At 42.8% G+C, this 17273-nt stretch overlaps 1 protein-coding gene across 1 annotated transcript in view; it reads left to right on the top strand.

Moving 5' to 3' along the window:
• Nucleotides 1–17273, top strand: part of GLI3 (GLI family zinc finger 3) — a 212579-nt gene that overhangs the window by 112940 nt on the left and 82366 nt on the right. The window contains 1 exon segment of the mRNA XM_039911700.1: nt 3663–3768. Within this exon segment, the coding sequence (XP_039767634.1) occupies nt 3663–3768 (106 nt within the window).

Below are 17273 nucleotides of genomic sequence, written 5' to 3'. Positions count from 1 at the left end.
GAGGCCAAAGGCTTTTGTAAGCCCTTAGGTGGATGTAATGGGAGCAAAAATCAGTACCTGCCATTCTTGGTGAGGTTTTTAAGGTATGGTGTGAGGCCAGTGGGAAATTGACAGCTACTGCCTTTGAAAACATTTTTACATGCGTTTCATTTGAAATGTGTCAGCCAATTACATTTTTTAGGGTTTCAAGTCTATTGCACATGAAGCTTCTGATAATAGGTGCTCTCCGAATTCCTGTTCCATACAAGAGAAATTTGGTATGATATTCAAAGCCTCTCTAAGTCTGCAATAAATCATCTCTGGAACCATAAGCATGTAGAACTGACTCCTTACCACTGCCCTGTGGACTTTTCCCTCACCTGGAAGAATTTTAATTCCCCTACTAAAATTGATTCCACTGGTTCTGCACATTATTCTCTCTGTCTCCCATTTAGCATGTTAGTTTGCTGACAGTAGAGTACACAGCACTTAGCAGCTGGTTTGTGGAACCATCAGTCAGGAAATTGTATGATAAATAGGAGGTAGCCAGGTTTAGTGGCACTTTATTCTGCTTCAGCAGTTTTCCCCTGACTTTGGAAAAGTCATCATGTGGTATTTTGTCAAGGGCTACAGCAGGAGAAGGCTACAGTGCAGTAACTTATTACACACACCCTTGAGTTATGATGTTCACCAGCTGAATTGCGCATGTATAAATAACAAACAGTGGGATGTATAATTTTGGCTCAAGCCTACAGGCTATTAAGGTTGGTTTTCTTAGATAGTTCCCTGTCCTGTGAATGACTGCTGCTCCCCCAGATACAACTACGAACAAGGCACAACTAAGAATCTAAGATAGAATCAACTTTAGAGATGTTTTGGTGCCAGGTAACCAGAATTCAGGGCCGCCTCATGTCATGTGTGTAAAACACAACTCTTGTTTGATGCTTAGTTCATAATCTCTGACTCCTCTTCTAGACTATAAGCTCGTTATGGGCGGGGAGCCTATCTGCTAATTCTGTTGTATTATACTTTCACTAGCGCTTAGTACAGCTCCCAGCCTGTAGTAAGCGCTCAATAAAAATGACTGATGGATTGACAATTGACAGCATCTACAAAGCACCCTAATGAAGGGAGGAACAGATGGAAACTGGAAGGTTTGTAAGATCTGAGATGAAAATGGCGAGAAGCCAAACTCTTGTGGGTCACGAATAGGCATTTTTGCTTTTTTCGGACCAGTATTATTCCAGCTCTGTAACACCTTGTTTGGCCACACATCCAGCCCCAGAGGAGGACAACTAATAAAAATTAGGTTGTTACCTGGCTCATTTTCTCCCCTTGCCCAAGAAGTTAAGTGACTTGCTCGAGGTCACAAAGGCTATAAGTGGCAGAGGTGGGATTAGAACCCAGATCTCCTGACTCCCCGTCCTCTGCTCTTTCTACTAGGCCACCCTGATTCTCTCAATCCCGAGGTGCCCCACGTGGCCAGGGGGTTCAACGGTACTGACTCAAAATATTTTGAAGAATGCATGATTGAGGTGGCGTGGAGTGGGGCGGGGTGGGGGGCACCCTGGGGGCTGCTGCATGTTTGTCTGCGTGGGCATCCTGTCCACGGACTTTGAATTTCCACCTTGCCTAACGGGCAAAGGACAAGAAGCAATCCCCCACCGAGGGCTGGCTCTATAGCTTCCTCTCCTCTCCCCTGCTTCCTTCCTCAAATCCCTCTGTTCGCCAATGCTGGGGGAGAATTGTGTCTAATAGATTTAAACTGTCAGTGACAATGTTTCTTATTTTCAAGATGAGAAATAAGAGTTCCCTTGGGGCCAGGATTTTGTTATATTCTTGGCACTTTGCGGAATTTTTTCAGCATCACAGCTCCATCTACTACACTGCCCACATAATCACTGTTATTGTGGATTCATTGCAAGGAGGGTCACATAAAATAACCGTAGAAAAAATAATTACTGTTATTTCCCGCCGATGATGTGTGTGTTGTTTGAGGAAGACGCCTACGCATCTATAACCGTGTGTGTCCAGAGAGGGTGCTTATTTAGCCACTTATAAAATAGTCCTTCCTGTCTTCCCGCAAAGTGATCCATAACGGTCACATAAGTCATTTAGATCACTTAGAGAAGCGGCATGGCCTGGTGGAAAGAGCATGGGCCTGGGAGTCAAGGGACCTGGGTTCTCTTCCCAGATCTGCCATTTACCTGCTGGGTGTGAGCTTGGGAAAGTCATTTAAATTTGTGGCTCAGTTTCCCCGTCTGTATGATAGTGATTCAATGCCTCTTCTCCCTCGTACTTAGGCTGTGAGCTTCATGTGGAATCAGACACTGTATCTGACCTGATCATCTTGGATCTGCCCCAGTGCTTAGTAGAGTGCTTGGCACATTTAACCGATTCCACAATTATAATCATGTTGTTCTGGGGTTCTCAGAGTCAAAGGGCTGTCTCCTTAGGGAAATCTGGGAAAAATAAGTACTCTCTTCTCTTCTAGCAAGCACACAGCAGAGGAGAAATATGCCTACCACATACCCAACTTGCCAAAAAAAAAAAAAATCTTTCTGACTTTGGGTTATGAAGTAGACTACTAAATATGAAGCACTGGACTTTATCCGTGGAGGAATAATAGTTTCCTATCTTCTCATAGAGTCCTTCACCATGCTGATATATTTGCCTCTAATTGCAAAAATGTATGTTTTTCCAGTTTGTACCGTGATATATCCCAATCTTCCAGAAGCATTCCACGTGTATGTGTGTGTATAACCATGCATATGATGTACACTGCTATATCATGTTTTATAATATAATGTGGGTCTATAACCCTTGAATTCTATATCAGTGTTATTACATAATAATTCAACTTTAGCCATTGAATAGTCTTAGTTTTTTGTATATTTGAACTCATTACTCCCCTGTGAAAGCAGTTATCTCTCTTCCTTTTACTTCTTCCTGTGATCTCCTCTTTTAAGCTTGAAAGTCATTTATGCTTTCCATGTTTCTCCAAGAGCTCTGGAGGAGTGCTTGCGGCTGGTAGTGTCATGGCATGGGGCCAAGGTGCTTCTGCTCCAGGTCCACTCTCTTCATTTCAGGGGACAGTTAGAAAAAATGAAGTGCAACTGGATTGCCTTCTTGGTTACGATCCAAATACATAACGACTAAAGTGGGTCATGCAGATTTTCCTCCAGCTGCTGGACAGGTGCATTTGGTGTCTTCAAATTTCACCTCTTTCAGGAGACGTTCCCTCCATCCCCGACCCTACTGTATGATCTATCCACAGACGGCCTGTTTTCCGTGGGGTTGCTCCTACTGCATGATCTAACCGTAGACCGCGTCTTTTCCACGGGATTGCTTTGCTCTTTCTTGGCTCTGTAAATCCCTTTCCATCCAAGCTATTTTTACAGTTTCAAGACTGTAGGCATGATCGTTATTTTAATCGAATATTTCAGGTTTGGAACATTATGATGTTTATTAAGAGCTCACTGTGTGCCAGGTAACGCACTCAGCACTTGAGCAAATGCAAGATAATCAGATCAAACCCAGCATTCTAATTCATAGATATTCAACTCGGGCAGCGGAGCTTTTATTTGATGAAATTTTAGCATTCATCCCGTCAACGGGGGCATGGATGGATTTGGCGGTACGTTCATGTTTAAATCATTTGGATTCCCTGGTTTGTCTTTCAGACCCACCTCACCTCTTTCCAGCATTCCACCCTCCTGTACCAATTGATGCAAGACATCATGAGGGTCGATACCATTATGAGCCCTCTCCCATTCCTCCACTTCATGTGTAAGTATGAACATTTTACACATTATTGAGCTTTATATTAGCAAATTATGAACGAAAGCCATGCTAGGTTTGAGGGGGGCGGTTCAAGCGGACAGCTTTGAAGATGTAAGGGAAGGGCGAGATTTACTTTGGAAATGCATCCCGTCTCTCTGCTCCTGGATTCACTGAAGCAGAGCCATGCTCTCTCCCCAGGAAAGCCTGCTATAATAGGTAGCCAGCGAGCGTTACCTATATATTTTGCTGACGTGTATTCTCAACCCCGTAGCTGTAAATATTGAATTAAAGATTACTAAGCCCCCTGAAAGACCAATAGACAAAACATGCGTTTCTTCTGGCTCAGGTTCTTCATTGCTAAAATTTCGCTCCACAAAAAGCTTTTCCTAGGGACTGCTATAAATTGAAAATTTACCATAAAAATTTCATTACATAGTCCCTGTTGTGCATATACAAGCAATCATTTGATTGATGGGAATGTCACCTAAACAAAATGGCAAATGTGATAGAGCACATGGTTTACACAAAGATAAAAGGGAAAAAATAGCAATGATAACATACATTAGAAAAAGAAAAGGGGGTAGGGCAAGACTGAGGAAGTAAATATCTTTTTTTAGTTTTTAAAACATCACTAATTTAAAATTGGAAACTAAAATGCTATTCTTCTGGAGGGTTGTCTAGAAAACTGATACAAACTGTAGGAGGAGGGACCATGTTTTGTTTTTTTAATGCTCTCTCTCTTTATATATATAATATATATGTGTATATATATATATATATACATCTAATCATATCTAATAATCACCATCCTACTGAGACAATAAAAGAAGAAAAGCACAAGTAATGCTATGAAGAATATTGCTAGTTATTTAGATGGTAGATTGCATTTCCCTGGCTATTAGTTACAGCTTTGTAATTACATGTATGCGGAAGAAAAATGAAGTTGTTTTAAAACAAGTCCTCCTCTGTGAACAGAATTAATTGATATTAACAATCCTAACTACATGCCCAAGTACACATATAATATTTTACCAACCATTTTTTGGATCCATCTCCCATTACTGAATTGTAATTTCAGAGCACATTTGCCTAGAGGTAAGTAATAAATCTGTGTTGCACTCTTCCGTGAGCATTAAAGGAAAAGTGGGTATTTATAGAGAGGGACAAGAAACTTATGTTTTATTCTTGAGATTCAGTGATTTGTGAAGAAATATTTACAGCTTTGTGAAGCATACCCTAAATACACTGAAATAAAATTAAAATCCAATGTACAAAGCGAAGGAAATTCCAAATTAAAGTAGAGATGTGACACTTATTTCACCCCATTATGCCTTGGTTTTATAGTGCAGATGGGACCTTATTCTAATCTCTGATAAGAGTCAGTCCCATAGTGCATGGCCTGTGAGAGTCACATTCTCTTCGGAGACAGAAATATCTAGCTCCTTCCGAAGCTCAAAATCCCCTTATTGATATGGACCCAAATCAGGCCCTTCACTGTACTTTCACATGAATTTTTGTGGTTTCATCCTTTGATTTAAAATGATCGTATTGCAAGATGAAAAACCTGAAAGTTGAAATGATATACTGTAATAGGTCCCTTTGGGCCATTATGGTCTGTTGTGTAATTAAGTGCAAATACAAATTTAGGATATTTAAAAAACTTGGTTCTTTGTCAGAGAATAAAGAGGTCTCTGTAGGTGTTGTTTTGTCATGTAAATATACATTTGGACAACCTTTGAAATGTGAAGCTTTTCCATCCTAGACTAAAACAGTTTTCCAGGGGCCGTTGTGGTCTTCTATAGAAAAGCTTTATTTTCCAAGGATTTTCCAGGCATTCCTTTTCTTAAAAGTGAGAAGCGGCATGGCTCAGTGGAAAGAGCACGGGACTGGGAGTCAGAGGTCATGAGTTCGAATCCCGGCTCTGCCACTTGTCAGCTGTGTGACTGTGGGCGAGTGGCTTCACTTCTCTGTGCCTCAGTGACCTCATCTGCAAAATGGGGATTCACTGTGAGCCTCACGTGGGACAACCTGATTACCCTCTATCTCCCCCGGCGCTTAGAACAGTGCTCGACACACGAGAGACGGCAGGCTATTGCGTCCCAAATATCTGACGGCCGGTTTTCCTTTCTCTTGCTCATTAGTAGCCACCGGCACCTATTTCCTGGGTAAATGACAGGATGACGTGTGGAATCATTTTAAACCTTTGTAAGGAGTAGTTCTGGATAGTCTGTGGTGCATTAAGACAGGTTTGCCGGGACCTAAACCTCTTCCAGTCTATGTGTGGTGCTTTTCTGCAGTGAAGCAGCGACGTTCTGAGTAGTTCCCTGCAGGCCTGACCACATTAATTCGATTTTTAGAGGCGTATGTCCATGGGCTTTCACCAGGTTGCAGAGCAGTGTGTGTGTGCATCATACAGTACCCTTTTAAGCCCATCTAGTCCATATCTCCAAGGCAACAATCAATTGATCAGTGATAATCCTTGAACACTTACTGTGTGCAGAGCACTTTTCTGAGGGCTTGAGTTTTAAACCCGCAAGGGCCACCGAATCAGAGACCAGGCAGGGGCAGGCAAGTAGAGAGGGAAAACGAGTTGGGCAAGCAGCTTGACTGAGTGGAAAGAGCACAGGCCTGGCAGTCAGAGGACCTGGGTTCTAATCCCGTCTCTGCCTCTAGTCTGCTGTGTGACCTTGGGCAAGTCACTTCACTTCCCTGTGCCTCATTTCCCTCATCTGCAAAATGGGGATTCCATACCTGTTCTCCGTCCAGCTTAGACTGTGAGTTCTGTGTGGGACCCGATTACCTTGTATCTCTCCCAGTGCTTGGCACATAGTAAGCGCCTAACATACTGCTATTATTATTATAAATGAGGGAAAGTCTAGGGAAAGCTGCATTTTGTCCAACTTGCCCTGAGTGGTTCGGTTTAATCCGAGCATTTTTGCATTCCCTGGGGTTGGGGGTTTTTCAGGCTGTGCCTGCAGTCTCTGAGGGAGAATCTACAATTCAGAACAATGGGAGAATCGAGCAGAATGCCCAATTGATAGTTTACCTGACCACCAAGGATCTAAATCAATAACCTGACTGAAGAAAATGACCGCTCCCAGAATTCATGGATTCTTGTCATTTAATAACAGTCATTTGTATTTCAAGGGAAGATACAATCGGGTCAGAGATAGCTTGAAGAGATGCAACTACTATTTGGGAATTTGGTGGGGGGGGAGGGGGTAATCTCCTTAACTGCCATTGGGAATGTAAAATTGTTCTCCTGGAGCCATTTTTCACAAATGAGATCTAAACCCCCCAAAAGGGGTTTCTATTGATGATGGAGATGCTGACAGATCCTCGCGTGTCTCAGGACTGGCAGGCACCACTGTAATTATGCTATCGTATCCTATCATTAAAGATTCCATTGAAAGAGGTTTATAAATTGCTCCTCTCCTTAGATAAACCACCCTACATTAAGGCATCAACGATATGGTGGAGAATGAAATTAAAATCTCATAAAATGAAATATGCTCTGTATTAGCTGTTTGACACTTAATTTGCCTCTGAATGAGTAGAGGAAATCACAAATTAACCTGCCTTTGTTTTTCCAACCCTGGCTTATTAGGTGTTAGAACAGCTGCAATTGCACACTAATAATAAGCTTCAAACATTATAAATAGGCACTGAATTGTGTCAGTTTGTGTTATAGAAACCTGTTCATTCGATTCAACTTCTTTAACTCTTTGGGTGTTTTACACTGCCTATCCAGAGTTTAGAGTTTCACAGAACAGAGCACAGATTGGCAACCCTTAACTCATGTCCAATTATCCATTTTGTTTTTTTTAAAAAAGAGCAGTAGCACTATATGGACAACTACCCTTCCCATCTTCCAAGCTCGACTAAAATTCCACTCTCTGAAACCTTCCCTGACGAAACTCTCACCTCTCCATCCTATTTCCCCTCCGTACTGCATTATCCACCCATCTGGGTCTGTATCTCCTAAGCACTTAGGTATTCACCCCACCCTCACCCGGCACTTAAGTACATGTCTTTATACTCAGTGGTCTCCCCTAGTAGTAATTTGCTTCAGCATGTGGGAAGCAGCGTGTCTCAGTGGAAAAGAGCCTGGGCTTCGGAGTCAGAGGTCATGAGTTCGACTCCCGGCTCTGCCACTTGTCAGCTGTGTGACCTTAGGCAAGTCACTTCACTTCTCTGTGCCTCAGTTACCTCATCTGTAAAATGGGGATTAACTGTGAGCCTCGCGTGGGACAGCCTGATTACCCTATATCTACCCCAGCGCTTAGAACAGTGCTCTGCACATAGTAAGCGCTTAACAAATACCGACATTATTATTATTATTTGTCTCCCCTGCTAGATTGTAAACTCCTTGAAGGCAGAAATCATTTTTATTGTGTTCTACTCTCCCAAAAACTTAATACCGTGTCCCGAAACCCAGTAATTGCACGATAATTACCATTGGTTGATTGGTAGTAGGAGGATAAGTTTTGCCAAGTCCCTAGCATTGAGCAGGGGAATGGGACAAGTCTGTCCACATTAGGGCTACCTAAGCTCTCCCTGAGCATGTTCCCAGTCCCATTCCCAGAATTCTCTGGTTCTGGAACTGCACCTAAACTTTTCTTTCATAAATTGTGAACCCTTTGAGGGACGGGGTTCATGTCTAATTCCTGCCAGTGGGTTCTTTCTCAGAATTTAGAAGGTTCTCTGCCAATTACTTAAAAAGTAAAAGTAATTATATCGTGGTATTTGTTAAGCGCTTCTGTATCAAGCACTGTTCTAAGCACTGGGGTAGATACAAGTTAATCAGATCGGACATAGTCCACGTCGGGCTCACAGTTTTAGTAGGAGGAAGATCAGGTATTGAATCCCTATTTTCTACATGAGGAAACTAAGGCACAGAGAAGCCAAGTGATATGGCCAGGGTCACACAGCAGGCAAGTGATGGAGCCAGGATTAGAAACCAGGTCCTCTGACTCCCAGGCCTGGTCTCTCTCCATTAGACCTCACTGCTTCTAATTTGAGATCCGGCGACAACTGTTTTAAGCCAATTTGGGTTTCTTTCATTCCACATGGGACTATATCCAATATCCCCTTGTAAGCCAGAAGAAATCTTTAGAATCCTGTAGTCCCTCTCCAAACCGTAGGTGCCACGTTGACCGTGTCGGTGTAGAAATATTTCAGATTTTCCCTTTCCCTTTCACATCTGACAATAGGGCTGTCTTCCCCAGTAGCATTTTCTGAATGTCTTTTGTGCGTAAGGCACTGTACTTGGTGCTAGAGAACTTACAATAAAAGTAGAGAACATAGTAGTTGAACTCCAGGCCTATACAATCTAATGAGGGGGCCATAAGAGCCCAAACTGCAAATATATAATCACAGTCGTATTTATTGAAAACTTATTGTGTGCAGATCGTTGTACTAAGTAATTGGAAAAGTACAGTGTAACGGACTTGGTAGACACGTTCCCCGTCTCCAGCAAGCTTACAGTCTAGAGGGAGCTTACAATAGTTAAGAGACTAAGATCACAGATACAAATGATCAGAATCCTTTTAGTAGTCTTGGCTCTGTCAGATGCATTGAAGAGTGCCTCAGTTTCTGCATCTATGAAATGGGGATTACGATTGTGGAGCCCCACATGGGACAGAGATTGGGTCTAACTTGATTACCTTGTATCGACCCCAGCACTTAGGACAGTGTCTGGCATGTTCGGAGCACTTAACGAACATTACGAAAACGAAAAAGAGTGCACTGTGGACTTGCGGCAGAAAAAATATATTCAGGCTTTATTGGAAGAAGAGCCAATAAATAATAATGATAATAGTAATTATCATTATAATGGTATCTGATAAACTCTTTCTATGTGCCAAGCATTGTTCTAAACACTGAGGTGGTAAAAAGATAATTAGATCAAGCACAGTCTCTGTCCTACATGGCATTCACCCTCTGAGGAGAGAAATAAGGGTATTGAAGCCCCATTTTACACAGGAGGAGCCGAGACACAGAGAAGATAAGTCATTTGCCCATTGTCAAACAGCAGCAAGAGTGGAGCCGGGATGGGAACCTAGGACCTCTGACTCCAGGCCATGCTGCTTTTCAAAAGCGATGTAGTAGTCTACTGATCCTTAGCCAGAAATGGGAGCTGCTTAAAACACCCTTGGGAATGCCAATGTGCTCACTCCACCGAGTGAGTAACTAGAGGCATGGAGACTGTTTTCTCCATTTCACTCCCTATGGAATCTACTGGGGAAGGCTGGGTTGTTTCGGGGTGGTAAATGCTTGGTACTAATTTGCAAGGATAGATGATTTTTACCATTTTTAAGCGGAGAACGAAAGTTACTGTCCTCTTTGTCCTGTCAAGTTTCGTGCCCTGCGTTGAAGTGAAATGATTAATATCGGCTTTTGGTTTACAAGATTGTGGAGTAAATGGGGAACCAGGCCCGCTCTTATTCCAAGATCAAACAGCTGTATGTATTGAGCGCTTACCGTGTGCAGAGCACTGTAGTAAGCATTTGGGAGAGTACGATATAACAATATAACCAAGTTGGTAGACGTGTTCCCTGCCCATGAGCTTACAGTCTAGAGGGGGAGAAGAACATTAATATTAAGTGAATTTCAAATATGTCCATAAGTACTGCAGGACGGAGGGAGAGATTAATAAGGGAAGCAGGAACCGCGCGGCTAAAGAATGACCAGGCTTCGTTGTTGATCTTGGAGAAGACAGGGTTTGCCTGAAAAACCCAATCCTAAGAACATTAGGGGTATTTTAAATATCTGGCCATGGTTTTTACAAAGGGTTATCTATTACAGATAGAATCATCGGATCTACAAGCACATAAACATTCTAAAAATAGTTCAGTTTTCCAGAATAATAATCAGGCGTATAGGATTGACTAGAAGATAGGGAAACAAAGTCTAAACTGAGCGCACAGACATAGTTCTACCAACCGCGCCGCAACATCCTGGCTGATTAAAATGTTGAATTCTGCCGTCAGTCGCAAAGAAAGCAAGCTCTGACTATAGTGCACATTCAGAGGGCTTGAACTGTGCCTTCTTGGATGAAATTCCTGTGTTCTTTGTGCTGTAGTCAGCAGTATTAGTCGAGTGAGCAGATATTGACTGAGGTATTCACATTCAGTGAACCGGAAGCAAGCCAACTCTATAGAGGCTGCTGTCAAACTTGTAGCAGTGGGCTGTGAGGTACTGGTCTAGAGCAGCCTTTTTTTTCCCCCCTTGGAGCACAATGCTCCCACTCATGTGAAGTACTGTTCCAAAGAAAACTGAAATTTGCAGGCTATGGCTTTATTTATTTTTCAAAAAAGGCAACAGAGAAAACTCAATGCGATGGACTTAGAAACCCTCTTAGGAGGATTCACTCTGGTTAATGTTAAACAATTGAAGCCCCTTGCTGATTGGGTAATTTCCATTTCAATGTTATACTTCTCCCCGAAAGGCCAGGCCAAAACAGTGATGAATGTTGTGAAAATGCACAGATAAATGGTAAAACCAGGTTTTTACCAAACCTCTGGAACACATCTTAACTTCCTATTTAGGACAGCTGAACTGGTGACATTATCGTCATTCCTGTGGCTCTAGTCTTTTAGGTGTAATGTCCAAAAATATTATAAATGCAGCAAGATGTTTTTCCACTGAAAAAAAAGTGAGAGGAATACTCTGGGAGAACAAGATCACAAGGGCTTTAAAAGAACTTATAGCGGCAGGCTTTTTTCCAAATTGGAAAGATACTAGAGTGAAAGTTGGTCACGGGTACAAAACACTATTAATGTAATGGAAGTTGGTGACTAAATTTTGGCTTTATTCCTGAGCTGAAAAGTTGCAGAATTTTTCATTTATAATGCAGATATACAATCAAAATGGAATTGAAGTGGTGTGGCGTTGTGGAAAGAGCGTGGGCCTGGGAGTTGAAGAATCTGGCTTCTAATTCTGACTCTATTACTTACCCGTCGAATGATTTTGAACAAATCACTTAACTTCTCTCTGCCTCAGTTTCCTTATCTGTGAATCAGGGATTCAGTGCCTATTCTCCCTCTTTTTTAAACTGTGAGCCCTATGTGGGACAGGGACTGTGTCTGACCTGATTATCTTGTATTTACTCTTGTACTCAGTACAGTGCTTAGCACATGGAAAGCACTTAAAAAATACCACAGTTAATTAACCAGTGGTGTTTATTGAGTACTTACAAGGTGCAGAGCACTCTACTAAGCACTTAATACTATGAATAGCAATTATCAGTTCTATAAATAACTGGAACATGTTGGATGTGGAAAATGATCAAAGTCTGAGTTGGGAAGGAAAGTTTGGTCCAATATGTGTACCTGAATATAGTTTTGACAAAAATGATATCTGTCCCAGGTCCCATTATAAACAGGTGCAATTATTTCTATAAAAGTATTTCAATGCAAAAAGCCACTCTCACACTTCCCTGCTTCATCCTTCCCACTTTTCCTCTGCGTCTGGGTCCCAAATAGGGACTTAAAAAAATTGAAATGCAAACAATCGAATCCTCCTTAGACCCTAAATGACTTCTTTGGTATAAAAATGAGTGCTTAGGGAAGCACATTGACAGCTGTAAAGGGGCCCTTGAGTCCCCTTCGGTTTTGATTTGTTTTGATTAGGGCCTTAATATCCCATAATGCCCTAAGGGAATAAATTTGTCTTGCTATACATTTCCCTCTATCAGGAAGGAAGATTTGGACACTTGGACTGTTTCGTTTATACGAAGTCCCCAAATCTTATACTCCTTGAGCTGGAAGGGGGCTCAAGAGATCCAGGTAGGGTAATATCTAGTCCATTTGGTATAAACTAGTATCTTGAATAATAATAATGGCATTTATTATTAAAATGCCTACTATGTACTAGGCACCGTATTAAGCACTGGGGTGGATACAAGCAAATCAGGTTAGACTTGGATCCTGTCCCACGTGGGGCTCAGTTCAGGAAGACCTCCGTTAGATGGACTTCGCAACCATCTTTGGGAGTCAAACCCAGTGCTGAATCACCTTGATGGTCAAGATTTTCCTTTTGGGCAACCCAAAACATCTCCTGCTTAACCCAAACACATTTTTCTGTTGTTCGGGCCTCATGGGACGGGGAAAAACAACTGAATCTAGCAGCTAGGGCCTGTTTCCTTACCTGCTCTGGGTGTACAATCCAAGATCTCCAAAATGCCTTGAAGATCAGTGGTAATTAGGCTTTAAAGACAACTTGGTCCCCAAAGTGTTGCTAGCCCTCAAAAGAAACTTTTACAGCAATATATTGTGCATTAAAATTAGGGACCGTGAGCAAACCAGATGGTGTTAATATGTTTGTGTGGTTCGAACATTATCACTCTAAGCTACTGTGCCTTAGGTTAGATCTCTTCCACAAGGAATTGACAGGACTGAGAAAAGTTATTATTCAGTGAGATTCAGCTCAGGTTGTGGGACACCCCAAAGAGCACATTTTCTCTGGGAAATAACTCAGTCTATTTAACATTCACTTATTAAAAGCTCATCTCAGCGTGGCCCAGTGGAAAGAGCACGGGCTTGGGAGTCAGAGGTCATGGGTTCTACTGCCGACTCCGTCACTTGTCAGCTGCGTGACTTTGGGCAAATCACTTAAATTCTCTATGCCTCAGTTGCTTCATCTGTAAACTGGGGATTAAGACTGTGAGCCCCACGTGGGATAACCCAATTACCTTGTATCTCCCCCAGCGCTTAGAACAGTGCTTGGCACATGGTAAGCGTTTAACAAATACCATCATTATTATTATTATTATTATCTCCTCCAAGAGGCCTTCCCCAACTAAGCTCTCATCTCCTTTTCTCTCACTCCCTTCTACATCACCCTTGCGTTGTATTCACCCCACCCTCAGTCTCTCAGCACTTACATACATATCCATAATTTATGTATTTATATTAATGTCTGTTTACCCCTCTAGACTGTAAGCTTGTTGTGGGCGGCAAAGTGTCTGCCTACTCTATCGTACTCTCTCCCAAGCGCTTAGTACAGTGCTCGGCACACAGTAAGCACTCAATAAATAGGATCGATTGATCGATATTGTCCTAGATCGTGAGGAGCAGGGACTGCGACTGCCGACTCTTGTATTGCAATCTGCCAAGCACTTAGTAATAATAATACTAATAATGTTGGTATTTGTTAAGCGCTTACTATGTGCACAGCACTGGTCTAAGCGCTGTGGCAGATACAGGGTAATCAGGTTGTCCCATGTGAGGCTCACAGTCTCAATCCCCATTTTCCAGATGAGGTCACTGAGGCACAGAGAAGTTAAGTGACTTGCCCACAGTCACACAGCTGCCAAGTGGCAGGGCCGGGATTCGAACCCATAACCTCTGACTCCCAAGCCCCAGGCTCTTTCCACTGAGCCAAGCTCTACACACAGTGAGCAGATCGCTGGCACGGTGTGGTGGATAGAGTAGGGGCCTGGGAGTCAGGTCGTGGGTTCTAATCCTGGTCCCGCCACCTGTCTGCTGTCTGCCTTTAGGCAAGTCACTTCACCTCTCTGTTCCTCAGTTCCCTCATCTGTAAAATGCGGATTAAAACTGTGAGCCCCACGTGGGACAGGGACTGAGTCCAACCCGATTTGCTTGTATCCACCCCGGTGGCTTAATACAGTGCCTGGCGCATAGTAAGCGCATAACAGATGCCATGATCATTATTGTGAATAAATACCATTGATCGAATAATTGAAAGTGGAAGGTGAGAGTGTGTAATAATAATCATAATGTCGGTATTTGTTAAGCGCTTACTATGTGCCGAGCACTGTTCTAAGCGCTGGGGTAGACACGGGGGAATCAGGTTGTCCCACGTGGAGCTCACAGTCTTGATCCCCATTTTACAGATGAGGTCACAGAGGCCCAGAGAAGTGAAGTGACTCGCCCACAGTCACACAGCTGACAAGTGGCAGGGACCCCTTCTAGTGATTGGGAGGGGTGGGGATGGTATGCTCAAGAAGGCTTGCTCCTGCACACACACACACACACACACACACACACCCCACACACACAACCTCCCCCCAAACATTCCCCAGCGCCCATCCCGAAGTACCCATACCGCAAGGAAAAGTCATAATCCTTTAAAAGGAAACATTCCCGAAATATCCAGCAGTCAAAATCATCACATCCCCACACTCCCTCTCCCCACCGGCCCCCCTCTCTCATTTATAGGGGGAAACTTCCAGTTTGTCAGTTTGATTTTCTTTTGTTCTTTGGAAGGGGAGGGTGATTGGGAAGAGAGACCCTTGGGGTATTTTCCATTTGGAACTGGAGCTCCATTTGCTGGTGTGTTTTGCTTGCAAAGGGTCTTCTTTGATGAGGTTTTTGTCATAGGCAGCCACTGAAGTTTCAGGGTACTCGAGCATTAGAAAAGCCGCTATTGGAGAGTCTTTGTTTTCTTTGTCGAGCTGTTTATTTTGCTTGCTTCCCACGCGGTTCCCTGGCCTCTCTCTGACAACTGCTTTTCTGCATGAATTACATTCCTCAGAGCCACAAGTCTCCTAATTCTTCCAGTCGATTTGATTCCTGACTGTGTGATTAGTCTTTAGCTCTGACTCACCGTTGGTCTCGTCCAACCCAACTCCTTGCAAAGTGTTTTTAACGGGGAGACCTGACTACATTTTTTAACCTCATTAGTGAGCCGGGCAGTGCTTCATTCCGGCTTAATAACATGGTTACTTTTGAATCATCCCTTGCTTTACAGCAGGTTAAAGGAGGTTACTAAGCTGCTGGTTGGTTTGGGTTTTTTTTTTCCTCTTCGAGGAAGCAGGCTTCTGGAGCAGGGAAGTTGGGGTCTTTTTTTTTTATGCTCACGTCCAATTTTCCAGTCAATCAATAAGTGGTATTTATTGAGCTCTTAGTACACGCAGAGCACTGTACCAATATAAGTGAACCCTCAGAAAGAGGCCATTTTAGGTAAATTTGCAGAACCCCAAATTGCCGAATCACTTGCACAAGACGTGCCCGGCTACCCGAGGATAAATAGTGAATATCGCCAAAGAAATTGAGCAAAACCTCCTAAATGTGAGCGCATTGGATAGTTTGCGCACTCAGGATCCCAAACTCGGGAAAGAACGGTCCCCCTCCGATCCCCGTTCGAGTCATCTTGCCAGAGGCCCAGCTGGTTGTAGCGGAACGTCGAATAATGAACTCTGTAGCAAGAGCGGGAAACTAAATGGCTTCGGTTGTAGCGGTAGGAAGCTCTCGTGATAGTCCTGCTGAATGAGGTGGACAGAAAAAAGTTTCCCTAAAAGGACATCATCAGCCAAGAACAGTTCAGTGAGAGAAAGCATGCGTTGCATGCCAGTTGTGGTGGGATATTTGTACAGATGCATAGCAGAGCCACTCAGAGGATGAGACTTCATGATTAATGGTGTTTATTCTTGACAGAAGCCTCCTTTATTTATCTGCAATACAGTTTAGCGATTGTATCAGTCACCTGAATGAAAAATATTCAGTCATACCAATATTGCGGTGTAAATTGAGTAGAGTCACTTTTTATTATATCTTTCCGCCTTATCGTCGGCACAGTAATTTTCTCGCGGGGGTTTGATATGGAAAGGCTGGATTTAGCTGTACTTGACACAAAGCCTCTTCAATTTCCCCTAAAAGTTCAGGCTGCTCTTAGAAACGGATATAAGAAAGCCCTCTCTCTTATCCAAGCAATTTCAGGATTTGAAAGAATAAAGATAAAATGCACAAACCTGGATGGGAGAAATGTGGTTAATATGAAAACATCTCTAATAGCTGTGAAGTCACTGGTGAAAGCTCCTTTAGTGTTTAAGCTCGTGGCTCAGTGCAGAGCCTTTTGCACGGCTATGTAGTCCTACTTTCTTCTAATCAATCATCATCCAACTCCAATCAGCATAGAGGCAGGCCCTATCGTTCATCCTGGGGGTAATTTCAGACTTGAAGACTATAATGGCCACATACAGCCCATTAGTCACTGCGATAACAGCCAATGGCACTCCAAAAGTAAAAGAAAAAAAAAATAAAATCCTTCTCCTGAAGCATTAGCGAAGGAAGAGCAAATGTTAAACAAATGTTTGTTTAATTAGCTGGATTAACGGTGTAAAGTGGTAGAAGGCTGTTGACATTTCAGTGACCTACTCTTCTGGAAAGAGCAGATGGTCTTAGATGTCCACCTATTAATATGGTTCCAACGTGCTGCTTAAGCACATCAGGAGAATAAACGCGTGATCTAAAAAAGAGAAGAGAGGCAATTTTAATATTGAATGAGGCTACATATGTACCAGCGGTTTGCAAGAAATTCGTTACCTTGCATTCCATCTGAACATTCTGATGACGATTACTTTTTAATGTGCAGTGAGACTATTATTCAGCCCTGGAAAATGAATGTTGTCCTCGCCTGAAATTTTGTGGTTTGTAGGTTCATAAGAGGGAGAGGGCCGGGCCACGTGATCTCTTGAAATCCTTTCCAGCTCTAGGATTCTAGGAATCTAAGAATGTCTTTTTACCACGCGAAGATGAAACACATGG

This window comes from Ornithorhynchus anatinus, chromosome 4, assembly GCF_004115215.2.
Source record: "Ornithorhynchus anatinus isolate Pmale09 chromosome 4, mOrnAna1.pri.v4, whole genome shotgun sequence".
Lineage (NCBI taxonomy): Eukaryota > Metazoa > Chordata > Mammalia > Monotremata > Ornithorhynchidae > Ornithorhynchus > Ornithorhynchus anatinus.
Note: the sequence above shows the minus strand (reverse complement) of the source record. Positions and strands in the feature narration are given on the sequence as shown.